Source organism: Macaca thibetana, chromosome 1 (assembly GCF_024542745.1).
Source record: "Macaca thibetana thibetana isolate TM-01 chromosome 1, ASM2454274v1, whole genome shotgun sequence".
Taxonomy (NCBI): Eukaryota; Metazoa; Chordata; class Mammalia; order Primates; family Cercopithecidae; genus Macaca; species Macaca thibetana.
In genome coordinates this window covers 7,058,336-7,085,678 of record NC_065578.1, presented here as the reverse complement: position 1 = coordinate 7,085,678, position 27,343 = coordinate 7,058,336, and the positions used below count along the sequence as shown (strand labels likewise).

The window sequence follows — 27,343 nt, the reverse complement described above, 5'->3', positions numbered from 1 at the left end:
TGTAAAATGTGTTCACTGTTCTTCTATTTCAGTGCTATAGGGACAGTTAAGAGCTACAAATGGGCCGGACGCGGTGGCTCACGCCTGTAATCCCAGCACTTTGGGAGGCCGAGGCGGGCGGATCACAAGGTCAGGAGATCGAGACCACGGTGAAACCCCGTCTCTACTAAAAATACAAAAAATTAGCCGGGCACGGTGGCGGGCGCCTGTAGTCCCAGCTACTCAGGAGGCTGAGGCAGGAGAATGGCGTAAACCCAGGAGGCGGAGCTTGCAGTGAGCCGAGATCGCGCCACTGCACTCCAGCCTGGGCGACAGAGCGAGACTCCGTCTCAAAAAACAAACAAACAAAAAAAAACAAAACAAAAAAAAAAGAGCTACAAATGAAGGTGATACGGAATTTAATTTCACAAAAGAAATGAGGGACAAAACAAGGAATGATCAGTAGTTTGCTAAATGCCCTGTTTATTCTGCAAACAAGGCTTAGAAATGTATAGACACAATTTGTAGGCTGAGAAATCTCTGTGCAGTTGTGAGTTCACAACTATACTTCCGCAAAAGCAGCAGTGACAGCCGCTTCTGAACACATTAACCTACCATTGTTTTGTTTAGAGCGAACATAGTGAGAATGGATTCCTAATGGCCTGTTTCTCTAAGTGATCATCACAGTTCGCTGCTCTAGTCTTTAAGAACAAGTGGAGCCTTCACTTGAGCCGCCACCTCCTTGCCGTTCAGGGCTTCAACAATTGCAAGTGCAAACTCGAAGCTGGTCCCAGGCCCCCGGCTTGTAAGAATCAGGCCGTCCTTTTCCACACGATTCTCAGAGTAGGTGTAATGACCTGCAAAGTAGAAACAGAAAAGGTGACATTCTAATGGGCTATGTGATGAGAAAGACGATTACTTACCAATTCAATTCACTATGACAGCATGTAAACCCAACCTGCAGGCTAGCCATTCAAAAACATTTACTTGGCACTCCAAGCTCTTAGAAGCCCCCTACAAGAGTATTTTTAAAACTGCAGAGCAAAGGGTGAGAGAAACCACTGTTAGAATGAAACAAATATGTGTAAGTTAAATGCAGCTGCTAAGACTTTAAGTGTCGGGGGAGATGTCAGTGAATGACAGTTACTCACATCACTATTTTACAACAAAGCTCCAGTATCAATTCTGAAGTGCCAGGGAAAGGATGAGGGGATGCGGCAATGCTGAAGGCAGAAGCCACCCTGATCAACATGTGGCGGCACGCACACCCTCTGATGCCTCAAAAACAACCACAGCACAACATACTGGAGGCGGGTATTCATGTGTGTGTGCGCGTGCAGGTAGAAAGCACATTCACTCTCAAGGACTACTTTCCTTCTGCGTCCCCGCAACCCCTGTGCCAACCAGTTGGCTATTTCTTGGCAAATATAACATCAAAACTGGGATTCTTGAGCATGGATGCCCTGAGCTCTGCCCCTCCACAGCAGGTAGTCACCAGCCTCTCCACTGCACACAGAGCCTAACCTCTCCCGCTATACCCATCCCTATCACTCTCCCACCTCCACCTGGAGCTTCCCTTACTGAATACAACAGGTTCTCTCCTGCTTCAGGATGAGCTCAAGGGCTGCTCCCTTCACCCATAGACCAGCTCTGGGTTCCCAGTTTCTTGCCCCTTTGGTTTCAGCATCAACAAAAATCCCTCAGAGAGGGTATCTGTGACCACCCCCTCCTCCCCAAATTACGTTCCTCTGTTGACTCTATCACCGCATCCTATTTACTGCCCTCCCAGCATTGACACAATCTATCACAATCTATAAACATTTCATTTCCTTGTTTATTGTTTACTCTTTAAAAGGGCTGGGCCTTCATCAGTCCCTGTCTGGCCAATGATATCCATGGCACACAAGAGGCGCCCCTGAAGTGTGAGGTCAAAGGCACCAAACACCATTCTCGACTGATCTCTTTTCTCCACCTGTCCCCTGCTTTAAAGAGGAAGGATCTCTGCATGATTATAGCTCTCCCTTCTGGCTGTGCACCCCTTCAACCCATGCCCAGCACCCAAAAGCTCTCTCTCCACAGTGTGAAGCAGGGCACATCCAGTTCCCCATGGAAAGCCCTTGACAACTCTCTCCAGCACCTGAAGGTCACGCTGAACTCCATGTCACGGGGCATGGAGCCCTCTGCGGTCCGGCCTTCGCACAGAGACTGGGCTGGGACCAGAAGGGAGATGGAAAGGAACCTGCTGTCTGGGTAGAAGGTGGTGGTGCCTGCACTAAGCTGGTGACAGTGATCCAGAGGAAATGGAGGTTTGAAATGAAGGCCTAGGTGAGGAGGCTTCAAGAATGACTCCCAGCTGCCTATCCCAGGTGACTGGATGATGGTGACACCATTTAGTGATGTGGGGACACAGAACAGATTTAGCGGAGGGGAAGCGACAAAGCTCCTCTGTGAACTCCTGTTCTATCCTGATGCACCTGCCACACAGGCAGGCGGGTGGCTCTGGCCACTAGAACTCAGTGCAGACCTGGGAACACCCCGAAGGCACAGCTTTCTCTTCTTCTTCTGTTCCCAGTGCCAGGTACTAAGGAGGAGCTTAGGAAACGTCTGTTCAATGAACACACATAAAAATTCATCCGAAAACCTCCCTTCAACAGAAGCAGAGTGCTTCTGCTGTATTAATGAGCTTTTGAAACCACACAATGTTCATTTCTTTTCCAAGAAGATTAACAATGGCTACAGGAACTTGTCTTACTGTCATTAGAAACCAAGCCACCGCTGATCGAAGGCAGTGAGTTATCTCAATTGATCGTTCACAGGCAGTTACTCCTTGTTCTACTCTTTCTCCTCTTCTCACTACTGTGCTTGACTAATCTAAAAAATTTAAAAAATCAGGTCACCCACCAAAATAAATAAATAGAGTACATTAAAAATTTCCAATTTAACTATTGTAGAGAAAAAGAGGATCCCTAGTTTGAGGGGAAAAGGTTTATCATAATCTGGCCTCATTTACTGATGGTTAAACCAGGCCAAGACCATTTCAAATGATAACCTAGAAACTGGGTGGGCTAGGTCTTCCAGAGCGACGGTGAGATGCACAGCTGAGAGTGGGACAACACAAGGCACAACTGTAAATGGTTCACTGTACAGTATCTTCGTGGCTAAAACAGTGCAAATAGGGTTTAAACTGGTTAAATATGCTTAAAGGTTCTACGGTTCTTGTCGGACTTTTAATCGGGAAAAGCAAAAGGTTTAAGGTTGCCACCTGCATCCACCTAGTGGCGAAGACAGCACACACATCCTGTCAGCGCTAGGAAGGCACTGTGCAAACTTGAGGGTGGAACTGTGACCCTATAGTGAATTCAGATTTTACACTTCCCGTTCCAACCAGCAGAAGGCATTGATTTTTATTTCTTTATTTTTTTAAACTAGACTCCAAGTCTTAAAGTCTCTTCAGAGAAAAAGCAATGGGAAGCCGGGCACGGTGGCTCATGCCTGTAATTCCAACACTCTGAGAGGCCAAGGCAGGTGAATCACCTGAGGTCAGGATTTGGAGACCAGCCTGACCAACATGGTGAAACCCCGTCTCTACTAAAAAATACAAAAAAAAAAAAAAAAATTAGCTGGGCCTGGTGGCCGGTGCCTGTAATTACAGCTACTCAGGAGGCTGAGACAGGAGAATCACTTGAACCTGGGAGGCAGAGGTTGCAGTGTGCTGAGATGCGCCACTACACTTCAGCCTGAGAGAGCAAGACTCCGTCTCAAAAAAAAAAAAAAAAGTTGGGGGGCTGGGCGCGGTGGCTCACGCCTGTAATCCCAGCACTCTGGGAGGCCGAGGCAGGCGGATCACAAGGTCAGGATATGGAGACCATCCTGGCTAACACGCTGAAACCCCGTCTCCACTTAAAATACAAAAAATACACCAGGCATGGTGGCGGGCGCCTGTAGTCACAGCTACTTGGGAGGCTGAGGCAGGAGAATGGCGTGAACCTGGGAGGCGGAGCTTGCAGTGAGCACAGTGAGCGCCTGGATGACACAGCGAGACTCCGTCTCAAAAAAAAAAGACAATGGGAGAGCACAAGACACAGGTCAGCAACCACGAGTCAGGGCCGAGGCCAGATTACTGCCTGTTTTTGCAAATGCAGCTTCACTGGCACAAAGCCACCCTGCGTTTTTAGGACTGTCTGTAGCTATTGTGGAGCTGCAACAGTTGACTAGCTGCCAAAGAGCTGAAGTCCCAGAAAGCCTGCAATATTTACCACCTGGCCTTTGGAGAACAGTCAGTTGACCCCTGAGCAGAGTTCTGGGTTCAAATCCCAGGTCTGCCATTTGGTGGCTGTCTGACCTCTCAGAGCTTCACTTTTTGGTAAAATGAGAATGACATCAACCTAGCAAACAAACAGTACTCAGCAGTGGTGGCATGCAGTGGCGTACAGAGGCTAGGTGAGGGCAGTTTTTTCACCAACAATCCTGAAGCAGGTTTATCCTCAGGCAACGGACAAGGAAACAGGCTCGGAGAAACTAAGGAAACCTCCCACAGTGAGTAGGGAAGCTGAGGGCCACCCCAAGATGCCAGGCTCCAGAAACCCTGCTCTTCAGTGCTCAGGTATGGGACCAGGCATGCGGATGCCATCAAACAGTGGACAAATGAGAAATGGAATCACACATTACACTTATAACCGACTTATTCTAAAATCGGAGGAATTAAAAGATTATGGGGACTGGGGCTGGTAGCACACACCTGTAATTACAGCACTTTGGGAGAGCAAAGTAGGAGGGTCATTTGAGCCCAGGAGTTTAAGTACCGCCTGGGCAACACAGTGAAACCCTGAATCTACCAAAAACAAGAAAAAAGAAAAAAGACTATGGCCTTCAGATGGGATTGCTTATCTGAGGAGAAACTGTCACACTGATCTTTCAGGTTCACAATGAGGACAAGGGCCTCACCCAGAGCAGACTCCCAGGTGATGACTGCAGCCCTACCTCTCAAAGTGTCCTGAAGGGGTAGACATTTCAAGTATCCACTTCTTATAATAGAGGTTACTGACTAAATCCAACACCTGGTAACTTAAATGTGTGTGGGAGCCTTTTGCTACCACAGAGCAGGGGAGGGGCAGGAAGGCAAAACTGGATGCAAGGCAGAGGGCTGGGCTTGAGATCTGGCCTCAGTCTCTCCTTATTTGTGAAGCTAGGATGATGCCACCTGCCTTGCTGGGCACTGGGGACCAGGAAGCTCCACCAAGATAACATAGGGGAACCTGCTTTGTAAACTCCGAGTGTGAGCATCAACAATCTGATATTTTTCTATGCCTGACCAACCTCAATGTTTTTGAGGCACTAAAGGAAAACAGATGCAACAGGTACACCTTCAGGTAGTGCAGGGGGGCGCTCTGCTTGAGTCTTCCCTCTGAAGACATCACAAAGGGAGCCCAGTTCTGTTCTTTCTACTTCTTTCAACCCTCTAAAATCCTTCCATGAGCCGGGCGCGGTGGCTCAAGCCTGTAATCCCAGCACTTTGGGAGGCCGAGACGGGCGGATCACGAGGTCAGGAGATCGAGACCATCCTGGCTAACACGGTGAAACCCCGTCTCTACTAAAAATACAAAAACTTAGCCGGGTGAGGTGGCAGGCGCCTGTAGTCCCAGCTACTCGGGAGGCTGAGGCAGGAGAATGGCGTGAACCCGGGAGGCGGAGCTTGCTGTGAGCCGAGATCCGGCCACTGCACTTCAGCCTGGGTGACAGAGCGAGACTCTGTCTCAAAAAAAAAAAAAAAAAAAAAAAAAAAATCCTTCCATGAGCTTAAAGTAAATTAAATTCCTACATTTAAAATGCCCAGAAACCAGAGCCTTTTTAAAAAAGTACTAATTATTATTATTATTTTTTTGAGATGGAGTCTCGTTCTGTTGGCCTGGCTGGAGTGCAGTGGAGCAATCTCGGTTCACTGCAAGCTCCACCTCCCCGGTTCACGACATTCTCCTGCCTCAGCCTCCCAAGTAGCTGGGACTACAGGTGCCCGCCACCACGCCTGGCTAATCTTTTTAGTATATTTAATAGAGATGAGGTTTCACCGTGTTAGCCAGGATGGTCTCGATCTCCTGACCTCGTGATCCACCCGCCTTGGCCTCCCCAAGTGCTGGGATTACAGGCGTGAGCCACCGTGCCCGGCAAAAAGTACCAATTTTCAGATAGTTATAATGATAACACAGTATCTTTCCAGCAACTAAAATGAAACCATGAGCAGGGCACAGTGGCTCACATCTATAATCCTAGTACTTCGAGAGGCCAAGCCAGAAGGATTGCTTGAGGCCAGGAGTTCAAGACCAGACTGTGCAATATAGTTAGACCCTGTCTCTACAAAAAAATTTAAAAATTAGCCAAGAGTGGTGGTTCATGCCCATAGTTCCAGCTACTTGGGAGGCTGAGGTGAGAGGATTGCCTGATCCCAAGACGTGGAGGTTACAATGAACTGAGATCACACCACTGCACTCCAGCCTGGGTGACAGAGCAAGCCTCTGTCTCAAATAAATTAAATAAATTAACAAACCATGGATTTTCAGGAAAACACTGCTCTGGATCAAATGTAAGTGTATGTAGAATGTACAACAGCAAGACAGAACCCTCATGTAAACTATGGACTCTGGATGATGATGTGTCAACGTGGGTGTAGATTCTGGTGTGGGATGTTGATAGTAGGGGATGCTATGCATGGCCAGGGGCGGGTGGCTGGGGAGTGGGTAGCAGGTGAAGGTAGACAGAAATTTGGCTGTGAACCTAAAACTGCTCTAAAAAAATAAAGTTTAGTAATTAAAAAACATGCAGTATAATGAAAAGTGCATTACTTTTAAAAGGGAGCTCAGATATGCTCACAATGGCATTCAAGGATGTTCATTATGGCATGGTTTACAAGGGCAAAAGCAAAAAACCACCTCCATGCCCACCCCCAGGAGAAGGTTACATACAGCACGGCACATTCTAACACTGGACTAGCAGCTGCACTTAACGAGGATGAAGCAAATCTAAATCTACACATGCTGTTAAAAGATAACATAAGATATAACGTTAAGTTAAAAAAAAGCAAGCTGTAGAACAACACATTTAGTAGATCTCATTTTAGTTAAAATAAAAAGGATAGTATGTATATAGATAAAATTCTATAGTTATACAAGAAACTTTTTTTATTTTTTTGAGATAGGGTCTTGCTTTGTCCCCCAGGCTGGAGTGCAGTGGTGAGATCACAGCTCACCACAGCTTTGACTTCCCAGGCTTAAGCTATCATTCCACCTCAGCCTCCTGAGCAGCTCCAACTACCAGTGTGCATCACTACACCTGGCTAATGTTTTTTGTATTTTTAGTAGAGATGGAGTTTCACCATGTTGCCGAGGCTAGTCTCGAACTCCTGGGCTTGAGCGATCCACCCACCTCAGTCTCCCAAAGTATTGGAATTACAGGCGGGAGCCACTGCGCCCAGTCTACAAAAAACTTGTGGTGGCACATGCCTGTAATCCCAGTTACTTGGGAGGCTGAGGCAGGAGAATCCCTTGAACCTGGGAGGCGGAGGTTGCAGGAAGCCGAGATCGCGCCCCTGCACTCCAGCCTGGGCAACAGAGTGAGAGACTCCATCTCAAAAAAAAACAAATGAACAAACAAAAAAAAAAAACAAGCATATGGGCTGGGTGTGGTGGCTCACGCCTGTAATCCCAGCACTTTGGGAGGCTGAGGCAGGCAGATCACGAGGTGAAGAGTTCAAGGACGGGTGTGGTGGCTCACACCTGTAATCCCAGCACTTTGGGAGGCTGAGGCGGGTGGATCACGAGGTCAGGAGTTCAAGACCAGCATGATCAACATGGAGAAATCCCATCTCTACTAAAAAACACAAAAATTAGCCAGGCATGGTGGGGCGCACCTGTAATCCCAGCTACTCAGGAAGCTGAGGCAGAAGAATCGCTTGAACCCAGGAGGCAGAGGTTGCAGTGAGTGGAGAATGCGCCATTGCATTCCGGCCTGGGCAACAGAGTGAGACTCTGTCTCAAAAAAAGTTCGAGACCAGCCTGACCAACATGGTGAAACCCCATCTCTACTAAAAACACAAAATTAGCTGGGCGTGATGGCATGCACCTGTAATCCCAGCTATTCAGGAGGCTGAGACAAGAGAATCGCTTGAACCGGGGAGGCAGAGGTTGCAGTGAGCCAAGATCACGCCACTGCACTCCAGCCTGGGCGACAGAGCGAGACTCTGTCTCAAAACACAAACAAACAAAAACAAGCATATACTTACCTCCATTCATCATTTTGTCTTTAGCAAGAGGGTGTGTGGTAACTTTACTTCCAAAACCTATTTCATGAGCCAAAAGAGCAGTAGGACCTAAAAATAAAAATAAAAAGATCTAAGTGCGGATATAGAAAAACCCCACGTTTAAAAAATCACAATAGTGCCTGGCACAGTAGCTCCTGCCTGTAATCCCACCAAATGGGGAGGCCTAGGTAGAAAAACTGCTTGAGCCCAGGAATTCAGCATCAGCCTGGGCAACACAGACCCCTTCTCTAACAACAAAAACTGCAACAGCAAAGTATTCTTCAAAATCAAGAGGCTCTTACCAAACATACAGCTACGATTCTAAAATGAAACACTTCCTAGTACGAGAGATAAAGTATGTTTATAACAAACAATTTGCTGAGCGCATCTGGCAAAAGCACAGAAACTCAAAATACTTCAATAACCATTTACTCAAGAAGATTTACCTTGATACCAGCAGAGCATACACAGATAAACAATGTGCTCACCTCTCTCACCTCCCCCACCCCCAGAACAGGGACCACATATACCACGAGTCCAAAGGAAAGGGAGGATTACTGTGGGGCAGGCTGAACTTCTTACCTCACTCTTAGTAAAAGGAAAGACTTAGTTACATCCTAAAGGCAACTGGTACTCTCTGAACTTCTGGATTGTATTGCTCTTCTATAGTTTTATTTTCTACATGAAAATGGGAAATTAGGCCAGGCGCGGTGGCTCATGCCTGTAATCCCAGCACTTTGGGAGGCCGAGGCAGGCGGATCACGAGGTCAGGAGATCAAGACCGCTGGCTAATATGGTGAAACCCCATCTCTACTAAAAATACAAAAAATTAGCCGGGCGTGGTGTTGGGCGCCTGTAGTCCCAGCTGCTCGGGAGGCTGAGGCAGGAGGATGGCATGAACCCGGGAGACGGAGCTTGCAGTGAGCCGAGATCACGCCCCTGCACTCCAGCCTGGGCAACAGAGCGAGACTCCATCTCAAAAAAAAAAAAAAGAAAAGAAAATGGGAAATTAACACTCATTCATCCACCTGTCCATCCAGGTATAGCAGCTGGTAGGATTAAAATCGACAGCACACTGTCCCTGAAGGAGATAGCCTGTGAAGTGCCTGGAAGTGTGAGAGATAAAGGCACTAGCATCATTTTACGAAAGCTACTTAAGCAAAGAACCACATGGAAGTGTCAGTTAATGAAGTCTTTCCAAATTGACAGGTCCTAACTTGAGATTTTTATTTAAATGTATTCACTGAAAATGGCCAGCTTCAGGGAGGGTCACAAGTATATTGCGTATGTAATAGTCCTCAAATAAGGATTAAAAACAAAGATTTCATATACCTTTAATTGTTATTTCATCTTAAAGCTTTTTACAAAGTATTCATTCTACCTTTTTTCTCTAAGCCGCACATATAAACATTCTAAAGCCTCACATGACACTTAGAAGGATGTTTCAGAACAGCACCTTGACTTTGGAAACACTAAGGGTGCCCTGGATGGCTAAGATCCTACGGCACAGTCTGTACACTTTTAGTGTCAGCAAACTTGAGAGGTCTTGGTCTTACTGACCTTTCATTTTTCAACAAGACTCCAAGGAAGGAGTTATATAACATACCCACAGGCTACTCAGACTGTAACTGTTACAAACAGGAAGATCACACAAATACTACCTAATTACATAAGCTTTCTGCCTAATATCAGGTGTCAGTTTCAGACCAAGTCCTGATTTATAGCTCTTAAATCAAAAGCCTCAAATGTCTCTTTTCCACGTTACTTTTTACACACAAGACAGCTATGTATGGTAGCAAAGTTTTAAAGTCTATAAGAATTGAATAATAATTTTTATTTGAATGGATTTATAAATTGCTTTTAATTTTTATTTGGTACGAGTTTAAGAAGAAATTCCTACATCATCTTGTATTTTAAAGTAAACTTTAATAGATGATTGTACAGTGAGGAAAGTGATCAGTGAGAATTTTTAGGCTGCTCCCTTCAATGTGGTAATAAAATCACTGCTACAATGATGTGCATAAATTTACGTTACAGTTGGATGCAGGAATTTACTGATGTCTTTCTTACTCATCATGGTAAGCTCATAATTACTGTTTTCTGGGGCTTCAGACCCCTATTTGGAATATTGGAGAAGAGACGTTTCACTCTCCTAGGACCTGGGATTCTGATGGATGAAAACTCTCTGCACTCTGCACTACAGTGCAGAGGGTGCAGCTGACCACGTCCCCTTCTGCAGCCAAGAGCGCCACCCTGTGGTGACTTGCAAAATGACCACGTCTGCCAACTCCCCAGCTCCTCCAGGTGGCCAAGACCTTGTTTCCAGAGGCCTTATTCCTAGACCTGGGCATGTCAGCTGACAATTGTCCACTCCTCCAACTCCACACTTCCTCCGCCTCCCCCACTCAAAGTAAATCTCATTTAATTTTCTTCTCAACATAGACTCCCTTCCAATTTGCCTTCCTCATTCACTCAAAATTAAGGACTAGGCTAATATTCTTTGTGTTCAAAATGTTTCCAATTCCTAACTGCAACACTTCAGAATAATCCTGGCTGAGCATGGTGGCTCACGCCTGTAATCCCAGCACTTTGGGAGGCCAAGGTGGGCAGATCACGAAATTACGAGTTCGAGACCAGCCTGGCCAACATGGTGAAACCCCGTCTCTACTAAAAACACAAAAATTAGCCAGGCATGGTGGCAGGCGCCTGTAATTCTAGCTACTCGGGAGCCTGAGGCAGGAGAATCACTTAAACCTGGGAGGTGGAGGTTGCAGTGAGCCGAAATTGTACCACTGCACTCCAGCTTGGGCAACAAGAGCAAAACTCCGTCTCAAAAAAAATAAAAATAAAAATAAAAATAAAATCTTATTTTTCTGTTTGTCAATTTAAAAGATCCAAATCTCTTTCATCACTCCTCTTTTCCATTCCCAAAACCCTCATCTCAATTCGCTCAGCTCATCATCACATTTTTTCCTATTTTTTGTGTAGTGCCCACAACAGTGGTGCAGGATATTCAATGGTATAAACACACTGCTAGTGTGTTTTCCATTTTTACTTTATATACATATATATATATGTGTTGTGGGTTTTTTTTTGAGACGGGAGTCTCGTTCTGTCGCCCAGGCTGGAGTGCAGTGGCATGATCTTGGCTCACTGCAAGCTCTGCCTCCCGGGTTCACGTGAGTCTCCTGCCTCAGCCTCCTGAGTAGCTGGGACTACAGGTGACCGCCACGACGCCCGGCTAATTTTTTGTATTTTTAGTAGAGACGAGGTTTCACCATGTTAGCCAGGAAGGTCTCGATCTCCTGACCTCGTGATCTGCACGACTCGGCCTCCTAAAGTGCTGGGATTACAGGCGTGAGCCACCACCCCCCTGGCCTATTTTTACTTTTTTTCTTAAGAGACAGAATCTTACTCTGTCATTTAGGCTCAAGTGCAGTGGTGTGATCATCACAGCTCACTGTAACCTCAAATTCCTGGGCTCAAAGTGATCCTCCCACCTCAGTCTCCTGAGTAGCTGGGAATACAGGTGTGCACCACCACACCAGGCTGATTTTTTAAAATATTTTTTTGTAGAGATGGGGGTCTATGTTGCCCAGACTGGTCTTGAACGCCTGGGCTCAAGTGATCCTCCTGCCTCAGTCTCCCAAAGTGCTAGGATTACAGCTATGAGCCACCACAGCCAGCCTGTTTATTTTTTAATGTTGATTTTAATTATTATAAGGCCCATGCTTCTTGGCATGGCATTTGATCTAGCCTCAGCACAAAACAGTGAGCCAGATGAGGTTCATCTTTTTTGTTGTTGTTGAAACGAAGTCTCGCTCTGTCGCTCAGGCTGGAGTGCAGTGGCACGATCTTGGCTCACTGCAACCTCCGCCTCCCGGGTTCAAGTGATTCTCCTGCCTCAGTCTCCCAAGTAGCTAGGATGACAGACATGTACCACTATGCCCCGCTAATTTTGTTATTATTATTATTATTTTATTTATTTATTTATTGAGATGGAGTTTCGCTCTTGTTGCTCAGGCTGGAGTGCAATGGCGCAATCTTGGCTCACTGCAACCTCCACTTCCCAGGTTCAAGCAATTCTCCTGCCTCAACCTCCCAAGTAGCTGGGATTACAGGCATGAGCCATCATGCCCAGCTAATTTTGTATTTTCAGTAGAGACAGGGTTTCGACATGTTGGTCAGGCTTGTCTCGAACTCCTGACCTCAGGTGATCCACCCGCCTCAGTCTCCCAAAGTGCTGGGATTACAGGTGTGAGTCACCGCGCCCGGCCGTGGCTGATCATTTTGCTACTTTTGTGGCACAGGACAAACTGACTTGCGGTTTTTACTTTCAGCAGAATCATAAGGAAACAAACTCAGCCCAAACTCTTAACTTTCTTCCTTTGGTCAAAGCATCTAGGACTGAGGCTCGCTTCACAGCAGCAGAGCCAAAGAAAACCAAACTCAAGGATCTGTGACTTTCTCTCCAAAGAGGGGTACACCTGCTTGGGCTGCAGTGACTGCAGTGCCCTTTGGCAGAGATAACTACCTGAGCCTCAGGGCAGGTCAAAAGGCTAGTGATGAGTCTTGTAGCAAGCCCATGTACAAGACCTGCCAGGGTGGTCGACCGCTGTGGTTCTTCCCAGCCCCTAATGCCAGGGTTCTCAAACATTTAGGTCTCAGAATCCCTTTAGCTTTTTTTTTTTTTTTTTTTTTTTTTTTTTTTTGAGACGGAGTCTCGCTCTGTAGCCCAGGCTGGAGTGCAGTGGCCGGATCTCAGCTCACTGCAAGCTCCGCCTCCCGGGTTCACGCCATTCTCCTGCCTCAGCCTCCCGAGTAGCTGGGACTACAGGCGCTGCCACCTCGCCCGGCTATTTTTTGTATTTCTTAGTAGAGACGGGGTTTCACCGTGTTCGCCAGGATGGTCTCGATCTCCTGACCTCGTGATCCGCCCATCTCGGCCTCCCAAAGTGCTGGGATTACAGGCTTGAGCCACCGCGCCCGGCCCCCTTTAGCTTTTATGTGGGTTATATCTATGAACATCTGCCATATTAAAAATTATTACTTTTTTTTTTTTAGATAATCTTGCTCTGTCACCCAGGCTGGAGTGCAGTGGCGCCATCTCGGCTCACTGCAACCTCCGCCGCCTGGGTTCAATAGATTCTCCTGCCTCAGCCTCCTGAGTAGCTGGGATTACAGTCATGCACCACCATGCCCAGCTAACCGCCCAGCTAACTTTTGTATTTTTAGTAGAGATGGAGTTTCACCATGTTGGCCAGGCTGGTTTTGAACTCCTGACCTCAAGTGATCCTCCTACCTCAGCCTCCACAGTAGCTGGGATTACAGGCGTGCACCACCACACCCAACTAACTTTTGTATTTTTAATAGAAACGGGATTTCACCATGTTTGCCAGACTGGTTTTGAACTCCTGACCTCAAATGATCCGCTCACCTCAGCTTCTCAAAGTGCTGAGATTACAGGCATGCGCCACCATGCCCGGCCAATTATTACTATTAATGGCAAAAACCACAATTACTTTTACACCAACCTAATAAAACTGGGAAATTTTTAAAACACAGTAATAGATGCTCAAATGATGGTATCATCCCACTCTGATGTCACTCCTGAAAGACTGAGAAGAAAAAAGGCAAACAACATTTTGTTTGAAAGACATGGTCTCAATCTGTTGCCCAGGCTGGAGTGCAATCATAGCTCACTGCAGCCTCTAACTCTTGCCCTCAAGCAACCCTCCCATCTCAGCCTCCTGAGTAGCTGGGACTACAGGTATGCAGCACTGTGCTCGGCTAATTGTTTGTTTGTTTGCTGAGATGGGGTCTATGTTGCCAAGGTTAGTCTCAAACTCCTGGCTTTCAAGAGATCCTTCTGCCTTGGCCTCCCAAAGTGCTGGGATTACAGGCATGAGCCACCACACCTGGCCCCTCAGTAGTATCTGCTTTGACCTTGCAAGTGCACCAAAAGAACATTGAGAACCACTGACTGAATGTATCAAGTCCCTAGGACCTCCGGCCCGAAACTTCTTTTAAAAACCCTACTGTGTTGAACAACATAGCAACATGTTTTGATGTTGATGTTTACCAAACCATCCATTCATTCATTTATTCATTCACTCTTCTGACAAATATTTATTTATTTTATTTTATTTACTTATTTATTTTGAGGCGAAGTCTCGCTCGTGTACCCCAGGCTGGAGTACAATGGCACAATCTCGGCTCACTGCAATCTCCGCCTCCTGGGTTCAAGCGATTCTCCTGCCTCAGCCTCCCATGTAGCTGGGATTACAAGTGCGCACCACTACGCCCAGCTAATTTTTGTATTTTTGGTAGAGATGGGGTTTCACCATGTCGGCCAGGCTGGTCTCGAACTCCTGACCTCAGCTGATCCACCCGCCTCGGACTCCTAAAGTGCTGGGATTACAGGTGTGAGCCACCGCACCCGGCCCTGACAAATATTTAATGAAGACCTACACAACAAGGAAGGTGCTGGCAAAAATTACAGCATGGGAAAAAACCAAGATGGCAGAACATCATCTGATATGAAAGCAACAAGAATGGATTTTAAAATGGCTATGAGAAAATAAAATATTACTAGGATACAAAGATGAGGGACATCTGTGAAGCACCAAATGTCCTTATTCTAAATTGTGTGGCAGATAATGCGGTGCCCAAGATAACTCGGCAGTGAGAGAATCAGAAACGCCCGGAAGCCAGCAGAAAGCACCACGGCGCTTCTGAATCTGCAGGGCAAGCACAGGGCAGAGCTGCTGTGCTGATGTTTGACGGATTCTTGCTGACTGCGTGCTGGCACAAAGACTTTCTGGCACAGAGACCTGCTGTAACAAGCTGTTTACTGAATTCCAGAGGGCCTTATTTTCCTCCGAGGTCAACCAAACACAGAAAACACTAAGTTTCACAGCACGTAGACCAAAGGCATGGTGAGGCAGAAAACGGAACAACTGTCCTCATTTCTGAAATGACACCACCTTCATGCCACCCAAACTAAATACACCAACATAGATGCCCTGCATGCTTTATGAAGGGGAAGAGCTATTTGAAATCAAACCACCGAATGAAAGGCTACCCCACCCACCAATGACGCTGCAACACAGGCTGCCCCTGCACGTCACCTGCACAGATGGCGGCTATCAGGCCCTTCCGGTTTTCCTGCTCCTTCAGTATCTCCTTCACAGCAGCAGACTAGTGAAAAGAAAACCAAAAATATATCAAGTTATCATTAAGCCACTAACCAATCACTCACTAGGAAACTTTGGAAGAATTTGATTTTAGCTTAAACCACAAGCTCTCTGACCTATTTTCCAACAATATTTCTAAATCATTGGTATAAAAATGATCAAAATGTGTCTATATTATATTATAAAACCCAAGCAAGGCATTTCTCATAAGAGAAACGCATTCCTCCACATTTAAAGATCAGAAGAAAGAAGCAATTTGACCCTTGCCATTTTGTACTCCATGGAGAAACAAACAGGAGGAGGGAATGTGGTGTTTTGGGTGTTTTCAGATGGCAGATAGAGGAAGAGAATCTAGCAGGAAATGATCCCTCATGTCTGACTCAACCCACTTCTTGAGTGCTTCTGGCAGCCCCAACTCTGCCTGCTGGTGTGCCCCTCACCCTGGCCTCTGACTCCTCGCATACAACTTAAAATGAGGAACAGTGGTCTCTGCTGATGGCATTTGTCATTCCTGCTGGCAGCCCTAGCCCCACAGCCTTCCCCAGTTCAGACTTTGAGTAGACAATTTGCCCTTCCCAAAACACAAAATCTGATCATTCTTCTGCTGGTGGAAAAAAACTAAATCATCTTACTTTGGACTGTATTCACCGAAATCTGTTCATAACGGTTCCACCAATTCAGCTTACTTCCATGGCAATTTTTTTTTTTTTTTGGATAAGACAGGTTCTTGCTTTGCTGCCCAGGCTAGAATGCAGTGGTGCATTCACAGCTCACCGCAGCCTCAAACTTCTGGGTTCAAGCCGTCCTCCCACCATAGCCTCCCGAGTAGCTGGGACTACAAGTGTGCACCACTGTGCCCAGCTAATTAAAACAAAAATTTTTGTAGAGATGGGGTCTCAATGTGTTACTTAGGCTAGTCTCAAACTCTTGGCCTCCAGTAATCCTCCTGCCTCAGCCTCCCAAAGCACTGGGATTACAGGTGTAAGCCACTGCGCCTGACCTCCAGAGAAAATATTAAAAACGTTTTTTTGAGGCTGGGTGTGGTGGCTCATGCCTATAATTCCAGCACTTTGGGAGGCCAAGGTGAGTGGATCACGAGGTCAGGAGTTTGAGACCAGACTGGCCAACATGGTAAAACCCCGTCTCTAACGAAAATACAAAAATTAGCTGGGCAAGGTGGTACGTGCCTGTCCCAGCTACTCAGAGGTTGAGGCAGAATAATTGCTTGAACCCAGGAGGCGGAGGTTGCAGTGAGCCAAGATTGTGCCACTGCACTCCAGTCTGGATGATAGAGCAAGACTCTTGTCTCAAAAAGAAAAAAAAAAAGAAAGAAAGAAATTTTTGAGTTAATGCTACAACACCATTTTGTTAATTTTAGTTGTTTCTATTTTTTTTTCACAGCCTCCTCCCTGAAACATCTGAATAATAACAAAATCAACAGAACACAAGCAGATGCTGAAATTCTTTAGTTTTTTTCCCCCCAGCTTTATTGAGGTATAATTGAGTAGAATTTTTACCTCAGATAAATTCTGTGCACCCAGATTACCTCCTGGTAGAACCACCACATCATACGGTCCCTGTAACAGTTTAAAACATAAAGAAAACAAAAACATTTCATTTCAACTGTGCATTAAAGTGACAGTCCAGTAACACTTCCCTATTTTAAATGTGGGAAGCACAGGAGATAGCCTAAATATCTGCCAATAGAACAGTTAAATAAATTAAGGTGTATCCATATGACAGAATGTTATTTTAACTAGCAAAAAATGCAAAAAACCTGTATATAGTGACATGCAAGGATGTCCACGCTGCAAAGTAGCAGGGGTAGTATAATCTCCTTCCTGTAAAAGACAATGATATATGTATTTATGTGTAGATGTATGCGTGTATGAGTACAATCATCACAAGCACCCCCACCTGATATATTGTATACACAGGTAGTCACAGACCAAGGAAGACACTCTAGTTGCTAACAGGAGTAGTGTGGGATGGGGCAGAGGTAGAATGAGAATAGGACACTTAACATTTTGACTTTATATGTGTCTATATTGTTTCAATTATTGTTCAATAAGAATGTACATGAGCAACTTAAAAAATTAATAGAAAAACAGGCCAGGCACGATGACTCACGTCTGTAATCCCAGCACTTTGGGAGGCCGAGGCGGGCAGATTACCTGAGTTCAGGAGTTCAAGACCAGCCTAGCCAAAATGGCTAAACCCCCATCTCTACTAAAAATACAAAAATTAGCCGGGCGTGGTGGTGCACACTTGTAGTCCCATCTACTTGGGGGGCTGAGGCAGGAGAATTGCTTGAACCTAGGAGGCAGAGGCTGCAGTGAGCTGAGGCTGCGCCACTGCACTCTAGCCTGGGCAACAGAGTAAGACACTAAAAAAAAAAAAAAAATTAATAGAGAAACAAATTTTAAGTAAAAGGCACAAACTTTTTTTTTTTTTAACATTATGAAAAATGTAACGGGGGAGAATTTGAGTATCCCCCCCAAAAAAAATCCTAGAAATCTAATTAATTTCAAACTTCCTGAAATTACAAAATGGAAATTGTTTTAACAATACTTTAGGACTTTTTATTTATTTATTTTTATTTTATTTTATTATGTATTTATTTATTTATTTTTGAGACAGAGTCTTGCTCTGTCACCCAGGCTAGAATGCAGTGATCTCAGTTCACTGCAACCTCCATCTCCTGGATTCAAGCAATTTTCCTGCCTCAGCCTCCCAAGCAACTGGGATTACAGGCACCCACCACTACACCTAGCTAATTTTTGTATCTTTAGTAAAGATGGGGTTTCACCATCTTGGCCAGGCTGGTCTCGAACTCCTGACCTCGTGATCCACCCACCTTGGCCTCCCAAAGTGCTGGGATTACAGGCGTGAACCACTGTGCCCGGCCAACAATACTTTAGGACTTTAAAAAGAGGTTAAAAAAAAATCTAGTCATTAAACAAATTACAAAATAAAAATGTATTATGTATTTAGTGCAACCTATAAAATTTTTTGAGAGACAGGGTCTCATTCTGTCACCTAGGCTACAGTGCAGTGGTGCAATCATAGCTCACTATAGCCTTGAACTCCTGGACTCAAGCAATTCTCCCACTTCAACCTCCCCTGTAGCTAGGACTACAGGCATGCACCACCACAGCCAGCTAATTTTTTTTATTTTTGTAGAGACAGAGTCTCACTACATTGCCCAGGATGGTCTCGAAACTCCTGGGCTCAAGTAATCCTCCTGCCTCAGCCTCACAAAGTGCTAGGATTTCAGGTGTGAACCACTGTGGCTGGCTTAGAATCCCTTTTAAGACCATAAACATCCTACTGTTGATTCAAAACCAAACAAAGCTCAAAACTCAAAAGAAAATGTGTAAAGTATAGAATTAATTTTACCCCTTTTAGAATCTGCACTGAAAAACAAAAACACACAAAAGGTAACACCACTTTCTCAAAAAACTACAGTAAACAGAACTACCATATGGTCCAGAATCCCACTACTGGGAAAGCAGCCAACGGAAAGGAAATCAGTATACTGAAGAGGCACCTGCACCCCCTTGTTTACTGCACCAATACTCACACTAGCCAAGACATGAAATCAACCTAGGTCCAACAACAGATGAATGCATAAAGAAAATGTGAATATGGCATTTATACACAATGGAATACTATCCAGCCATAAAAAAGAATGAAATCTTGTCATTTGTGACTACAAGAATGAAACTAGAGGACATTATATTAAATGAAAGAAGCCAGGAACAGCAAATTAAACACTCCATGTTCTCACTCATAAGTGAAAGCTAAAAAAAAATTGATCACATAGAAGTACAATGTAGGACAGAGGACATTAGAGGCTGGGGAGGATAGAAGAAAGTGGGGATAGGGAGAGATTTGTTAAAAGATACAAAATTATAGCTAGATAGGAGGAATAGGTTCTGGTGTTCTATACCCCTGTAGGATGACTGTAGTTAATAATCACAGCTTCAAATAGTTAGGAGGATATTGAACGTTCCCAACACAAAGAAATGTTTGAGATGATGGATATGCTAATTACTCTGATCCAATCACTATATATTATGCACGGAAACATCACGCATCCCATGAATATGTACACTTATTATCTGTCGATTGAAAATAAAGGTAATCACTGTTTTAAAATGGCCAGACACCATATGACACAAACACAAACAGAAATGAAAAAAAAATTATTATTATTATTTTTGAGACAGGGTCTCGCTCTGTCACCCAGGCTGAGGGCAATGGCACAACCACAGTTCGCTGCAGTCTCAAATTCCTGGGCTCGAGCAATCGTCTGAGCCCAAGTGATCCTCTTGCCTCAGCCTCTTGAGTAGCTAGAACTACAGGTGTGCACCACCATGCCTGGCTTTTAACATTTTTAATTTGCAGAGAAAGGGTCTCACTATCTTGCCCGGGGTGGTCTCAAACTCCTGGCCCCAAGTGATCCTCCCACTTTGGCCTCCTAAAGTGCTGGGATTACAGGTGAGCCACTGCACTTGGCCTGGAATATTTACTTCTGCTTGTCATTTTTAATTTGTTTCAACAAATCATATGTAAATACCAACAGTCTAATTTTCTACAATCCAGTAATGAAAAATCTGAACTTATTAGAAAGGATTAAACTTCTTCCTATGTATCTGAGGACAGCACAGGGAATCGCACTCCAGGTTCCTCAGCAGTGCACAACCAGCCATTCGTGAGCCAACTCTGCCTCCTTTCCCGCCATGACTCTGCTGTCAGAGGGTACAGTCCACACTCCTGTCACCCTGCCTGACGATGGAGTCTGCAAAAGCGCCTGTGGGGGAGCATGTTTCTGAGGAAAGGGATGCTAGCTTCCAGAAGTGTCCATCGTCCTTAAACGTAAGAGTCATAATTCTAAAGATACTGAAAAAGGAACACAACTAAAGTGGAACTCTGAAAGTATCTTTAGAAAAAAGAATAATGGCCGGGCATGGCACATGCCTGTATTCCCAGCTACTTGGGGGGTTGAGGTGGGAGGATTGCTTGAACCTGGGAGGTTGAGGCTGCAGTGAGCTGTGACTGTACCACTGGACTCCAGCCTAGGGGACAGAGCGGGATCATGCCTCTAAAAAAGAAAAAAAAAGAATGGAAAATGTGGCAGTTGATTTATAGCAGGTAAAAATGTGCAATAGGAGGCAAAGATGCCTGTGTAAGCCGGAAGAATACTGATGGGAGAACAATGCAGCCATCCATCTAAGCACCAACTCAACCATCTCGCCACACGTCCAACCGGCCACCTATCTACCCAGCCACCCACCTACTGAGCACATTCAGTATCAAGCAATTGCCACATTCTATGGATACAGAATAGAAAGACAAAATCCTCACCCTCTTAATCTGTCAGGGGAAGACATTCAAGCAAAATCATTTTCTAAAATGAGTCTGTGCTAACAACAGTCTTAGACATTTCAAGAAACAAAGAAGCCGTATGAAGGAATACCTCCATGTATGGATTACAAACCTCTTTTTTTGCATCTTCAAGACTGGCATCAGGACAAATGACTACATCACGGCTACACTGTACTGGGTCTTTTCCAGCCAGACCTGCAACGGTGACCTTAATCTACAAGAAAGATGTTATCATAGTTAAGAACACTGAAACATAAATTCAGACTAACACTGTCTTCAAAAAAAAATAGAGATGGGGTCTCACCCTGTCACCTGGGCTAGAGGGCAGTAACACAATCATAGCTCACTGCAGCCTCCAGCTCCTGCGCTTAAACGATCCTCCTGCTTCAGCCTCCCAAGTAGCTGTGATTACAGACATGAGCCACCACACCCAGCTAGAGTAACATTTACACAGCTGCCCTGTTTGAAAGTAACATGGTAGGAAATACTGCACCACAACTATATCAAATGTGAACTAATACATTGGCTAAATATACTTAATAACTAGGTCTGCCCTGGTTTGCCTGGACAGACTCTACTTATAGCTGCTGCCCTGTCCTGTGTGACTGGACATCCTTTCTCCCACAAACGTTCTGATTTGGGTGACCAGTTATATGATCATCCTGTTAATAACTCACCTTGCAAGTTTACTGTTGCCATTTAAACCTCATGGTATTTTTGTAAAATAGAAATGCAAGTCAAAACAATGAAATACTGCTTTATCTTTCAAAAATTTTTAAAGTCAACAATACCAAGAGCTGGCACTGGGAAAGTGGGAATTTTCCTACATTGCTGGTGGGACTACAAACTGGGACACTGGAGAGCAACTTGGCAAAACCTAGTCATGCTGACTATGGGCAGTCCTTCGGCCTAGTAATTCTACTTTTAGATATATAACCTCAAAAAACTTCCACACATTTGCACAAGGAAACCGACACAAGAATACTTATTACAGAATTGTAATGCTGTAATTAGAGGAATGGGTAGATTGTGGCATTCAGTACAACATCAGGCAGCAATTTTAAATGAATAAACTAAATTGACATAATGTCTTCATTTCTGAGAACCAGAGGAGTATAGGGTTAACAGACTCTGGGGCCAGGCTGCCTGGGTCTGAGTTCCGGCTTTTGGACTTACTGTGTGACATGGGTACATTATTTAATGTCTCTGTACCTCAGTTTCTTCAACCATAAAATGAGGATGACGGTATCTAACTCACAGGGTTGTTGTAAGGTTTATCAGCACTTAGAATGATGCCTGGCACAGAGTTAGTTCTACTTCAGTGTTCACTATTGTTAGAGAGAGAGAGAGAATATATAAACATGCAAAATGAGAACCACGGTCAAACACTACCTTAAAGGCAGGTGCGGTAGCTCACACCTGTAATCACAGCATTTTGGGAGGCCGAGGCGGGTGGATCATGAGGTCAAGAGTTCAAGACCAGCCTGGCCAAGATGGTGAAACCCCGTCTACTAAAAATACAAAAAATTAGCCAGGCATGGTGGCGCACGCCTGTAATCCCAGCTACTTGGGAGGCTGAGGCAGAGAACTGCTTGAACCCAGGAGGCAGAGGTTGCAGTGAGCCAAGGTCGCACCACTGCACTCCAGCCTGGGTGACAGAGCGAGATTCTGTCTCAAGAAAAAAAAAAAAAAGACATGCATGCATGGATACACAAGATTGCGAGGACAGCAGTTTTCTTTAAGCAAGGAAGAAGGGGCATGGGACTGGAGAAATTTACAAAGGAGGCTTCAACTGTATTTCTTCGAAGCATTTGTTCCTTAAGAAATGAGTCTGAGGGGCCGGGCATGGTGGCTCACGCCTGTAATCATGGCACTGTAAAATGCTGAGGCAGGCGGGTCACTTGAAGCCAGGAGTTCGAGACCAACATGGTCAACATGGTGAAACCCCATCTGTACTAAAAATACAAAAATTAGCTGGGTGTGGTGGCAGACACCTGTAATCCCAGCTACTCAAGAGGCTGAGGCAGGAGAATCTGTTGAACCTGGGAGGTAGAGGTTGCAGTGAGCAGAGATCACACCACTGCAGTCCAGGCTGGGCGACACAGTGAGACACTATCTCAAAAAAAAAAAAAAAAAGGAAAGACATGGGTCTAAGGACAGTGCAGTGGCTCACGCCTGTAGTCCTAACACTTTGGGAGGCCTGAGGTAGGTGGACAACTTGCGCTCAGGAGTTGGAGAGCAGCCTGGGCAACATGGCAAAACCCTGTCTCTACAAAACATACAAAAATTAGCCAGGTGTGGTGGCAGGCATCTGTAGTTCCAGCTACTTGGAAGGCTGAGGTGGGAAGATGGTTTGAGCCCAGGAGGCAGAGGCTGAAATGAGCCGAGATCCTGCCATTGCACTCCAGCCTGGACCACAGAGCGCAAAACAAAAAAGAAATGGGTCTGAAGGAGACATGGCAAGACATCAACAAGCACTAAATGGGGGCAGTGGATCAACAAGTATTTATTCTTATGTAATCTCTGAAATTTTGTGTATATTTGAAATCTTTCATGAAGCACTTTTAACACTATTTTATTCAAAATGATTTAAAAATCCAAAAACCATTTAAAACAGGAATGGCTACAAATCGATGTGGGACTTACCCCAGCTCGCCTCATGACATCTACAGGGATGACCGTCTCCATTTCCTCTGCTCCTTTAGCCAGGATGACCAGAGCTCTTTTGGAAGCCATTTTTATGTTATATGTTTAAAAGGCTTAAAAAAAAAAAAAAAAAAAAGATTTCAAAAAACTTCCACTGCAACCCTGAGATACCCCAAAATTTAAAGTTTACGAGCATTTTCAAGCAGAGTAAGTACTTCCTAGGGAAATGGTTCTCACAGACAACTGAATACGAAAAAAGCAGCAGGGTAGTTACCTTAACGTTCATTTGTATAGTTTCAATTGCTCTGAGATGCAAACACAATGAGGCTGCTCAAAGGTGTAGTATTGCTTAGATTTTCTTCTACCATGTTCTCGTAAATCCAGCTTTAATAATATGCTGCAAATGAGATTTTCTAAAATACGTGGGTCTCTTGCATTTCACACAATGTACGTGGGATTTTCTAAAGTACGTGGGTCTCTTGCATTTCACACAATTTCGTGGGATTTTCTAAAGTACGTGGGTCTCTTGCATTTCACACAATTTCGTGGGATTTTCTAAAGTACCTGGGTCTCTTGCATTTCACACAACGCGGGGAGACGGTCTTTTTTGAAGTACTGTTTCAGAGAAACGACTAAACTGAATTTCATGGGCAAAAATTTACATAGGGTCCTTCGCAATTAACCTGTAATTTTTTGGAGGGGATTTTTGTTTTCTCAGTTCCAATAACTGTACTAAAAAATTTGTGTGGGGGTCAACAGTGTTAAATGTCGGAGCACTTTATGACTGAGAAAGATGGAAATCCCCTCACTGAAGTCAACCCAACTACATTCTGTCTCTCCGTGCAGAGTTCTCACTGCAAACGACAGCTACTCAACGAGGTTCCCAATCTTTTTTTTGCCTATTTAGAGATTATCTGGAGGATTTACCGTCCAAGCAAAACACAGTTTAATAAAACGGTTAGCCAGTTCCATGCCGGCGAGAGATGAGGCAGAAGATTCTGGACGCTTCAGCGTTGCCACCACGCTGGCGGTCAGTCAAGTCCAACGCCAGCGACTGGGCCCGACTGGGAGGCTGGAGGCGAGGGCGGCCCAGACCCAGGCCCCGCGCCGGTTCTGAGCCAGCAGGACACCGTCCAGCGCCCCCACGCCGCCCAGCGCCACGGCCCACACACGCGCCGCGCCCCCGCTGGCCCTGACCTGCACCCCGCCCTTCTTCCTGCAGACGCAGCGCCCCGGCCCTTAGGCGACCACTCACCCCACACCAGGCTGAAGGTGAACGCACGCCAGCACGCACGCGCGCCGCCCGGCCTCCCTCAGCCCCACACTGCGCAGACTCACGCAGCCTTGACATCTCCTACGTCACGTCCGGCCGAGCCTACCTCCGACTGAGGCGGGGGTGGCGCCGGGGCGTTTCTAGTTGGACAGCCCTGGGTGAGGCGCATGGAATCCCCCACGAATGGCACAGTCCGGCCTGCCCCGTCGCCCGCGGGGCTTAACTGTCTCGGCAGCCACTCTTCGTGAAGAGCCGGTCCGTGGAGCTGCTGAGGGCTGGTGTTGTTGTCAGAGGGGTTCCTTAGTTCGCGCTCCGTGCACGCCTGCTCCCTTTGCGTTGTTCCTTTTCTGGAGCGCCTTCCTGTTTCGCCCCTGGTCTGTGAGGGCTCTGGTCCAGGCCTCCCTGGGCCTCTCCCCCACGCCTGGTCTCCCGATCTCGGGCGACTCTTGCGCATTTATTCACACCCGGATGTCTCAGGGGTGTGAATTTTTTTTCCTCAGCATTTTTTTTTTTTTTTAACGATCCTGATGCTGCCGCATCCACAGGATTAGAGCAGTGCTGAGCACATAAGTCTAATAAGTACCAAGTTGGTCAGATGTATTTACATCATAATCTCAAGTTGTATTTATTGATATGTAAGAGACGTATGTGTTTTCTAAGTATATGTGCTATTTTGATACTTTAATACAATGTGTAATGATTAAATCAGGGTAAATGAGCTATCCCCTTAAACATTTGTCTTTATACCGGGAACATTCCAGTTACTCTCTTCTATAATAACATTTTAAAATAATACAACAGATTACTGTTAACTATAGTCACCCTACAGAACTATCCAACACTAGGTCTTATTCCCTCTTGAGGAGACCACAGATCACCTGGTGACCATCAAGCAGGCCCCTTATCTGAGGAATTTAGAATTAGATATCCCTGTTATCTAAAGTTGGCACCTGGTACCAGGTTAAATCAAAGGAAATAGAGCCCAAAATTCTTAAATGAACTTAGAAGGATCCTGGCTAAATGAACCCAACTTGGATTGAATTTGCAAAAGATGAGACATTGGAAAAGAGACATGAAAAATCCACCACGGCATGCTCAGTCCTGTCTTGCTGAGGCTGCACTCTTCTCCAGCGTTCTTTCTAATAAAACTCCTTTTTCAAACCTATATTGTTGTCGATAAATTCTTCTTACCAATCAGCAAGTCGACCACTTTCTGATGCTGGGGCTCTTGACACCTTGCCCAGCACTTCTACCTATTTTTGTACCTATTAATGAGCCTGTTCATCCCCTTCTCCTGGCTACCTTTCCTGGCCTCTGGTAACCACCAACCTATCTTCATGAGATCCGCTTTTCAAGTTCCCGTGATACTTTTCTTTGCCTGACTTGTTTCACTTAACATAATGACCTCCAGTTCCATCAGTGTTGTTGCAAATAGGATTTTATTATTTTTTATGGCTGAATAGTATTCCATTGTGTATATTCACATTTTCTTTATCCAGTCATCCATTGATGAACACTTCGGTTGATTCCATATTTTCGCTATTGTGAACAGTGCTAATAAGCATGGGAATGCAAATATCTCTTTGATATATTAATTTCTTTTTTTTTTTTTTTTGAGACTCCATCTTGCTCTGTCACCCAGCCTGAAGTGCAGTGGCACCATCTTGGCTCACTGCAACCTCCGCCTCTGTGTTGAAATAATTCTCGTGCCTCAGTCTCCCGAGTAGCTGAGACTATAGATGTGTGCCACCACGCCTGGCTAATTTTTGTATTTTTAGCAGAGACAGGGTTTTACCATGTTGGCCAGGCTGATCTTGAACTCCTGACCTCAAGTGATCCACCTGCCTCAGCCTCCCAAAGTGCTGGGATTATAGGCGTGAGCTACTGCACCTGGCCCTTCCTTTCTGATATATACCCAGTACTGGGATTGCTGGATCATATGGTAGTTCTGTTTTTAATCTTTTGAGGATTCCATACTGTTTTCCATAGTGGCTGCACTAATTGAGATGCTTGCCAGCAGTGTATGAGGTTCCTTCTTCACATCCATCTTGGCATGTTATTCCCTTTTTGATAAAAGCCATTTTAACTGGGATGAGTGATATCTTACTTTCTTTGCATTTCTCTGATTAGTGATATTGAGCCCTTTTTCATCTCTTGCCATTTGTATCTCTTCAGAAATGTCTATTCAGATCTTTTGCCCACTTTTAAATCGGATTGTTTTCTTGCTATTGAGCTCCTAATATATTAGTCATTAGTCCCTCATCAAATGGATAGTTTGCAAATATTTTCTCCCATTCTGTATGTTGTCTCTTTGCTTTGTTGTTTCCTTTGCTGTGCATACGCTTTTTAATTTGATGTAATCCCATTTGTCTGTTTTTGCTTTTGTTGCCTGTGCTTTGAGGTCTTTGCCCAGATCAATACCCTGGAACGTTTCCCCAGTGTTTTCTCTCTTTTCTTTTTTTTTTTTTTTTTTTCTGAGATGGAGTCTCGCTCAGCTGCCTAGGCTTGAGTGCAGTGGCGCAATCTTGGCTCACTGCAACCACCGTCTCCTGGGTTCAAGCAATTCTC

The 27,343-nt window shown here is 45.2% G+C and overlaps 1 protein-coding gene across 4 annotated transcripts; it reads right to left on the bottom strand.

The window, feature by feature from the left end:
• Positions 1-442: 442 nt before the first annotated feature.
• PARK7 (Parkinsonism associated deglycase) lies at positions 443-24,840 on the bottom strand. 4 transcript variants are annotated; one of them, XM_050789043.1, is made up of 7 exons: positions 24,758-24,840; positions 23,503-23,615; positions 20,969-21,070; positions 16,983-17,042; positions 15,400-15,469; positions 8,252-8,338; positions 443-836 (listed from the first exon to the last, which is right to left on the bottom strand). In XM_050789043.1, the coding sequence occupies exons 2-7, from the start codon at positions 23,590-23,592 to the stop codon at positions 676-678; spliced, it is 570 nt and encodes a 189-aa protein (XP_050645000.1). In that variant the 5' UTR covers positions 23,593-23,615; positions 24,758-24,840; the 3' UTR covers positions 443-675. The 4 variants fall into 4 exon arrangements, with proteins under 4 accessions (XP_050645000.1, XP_050644991.1, XP_050644981.1 ...); XM_050789034.1 differs by having other exon boundaries at positions 24,700-24,830; XM_050789024.1 differs by lacking the exon at positions 24,758-24,840 and adding an exon at positions 24,430-24,612.
• Between the last annotated feature and the right edge of the window lie 2,503 nt (positions 24,841-27,343).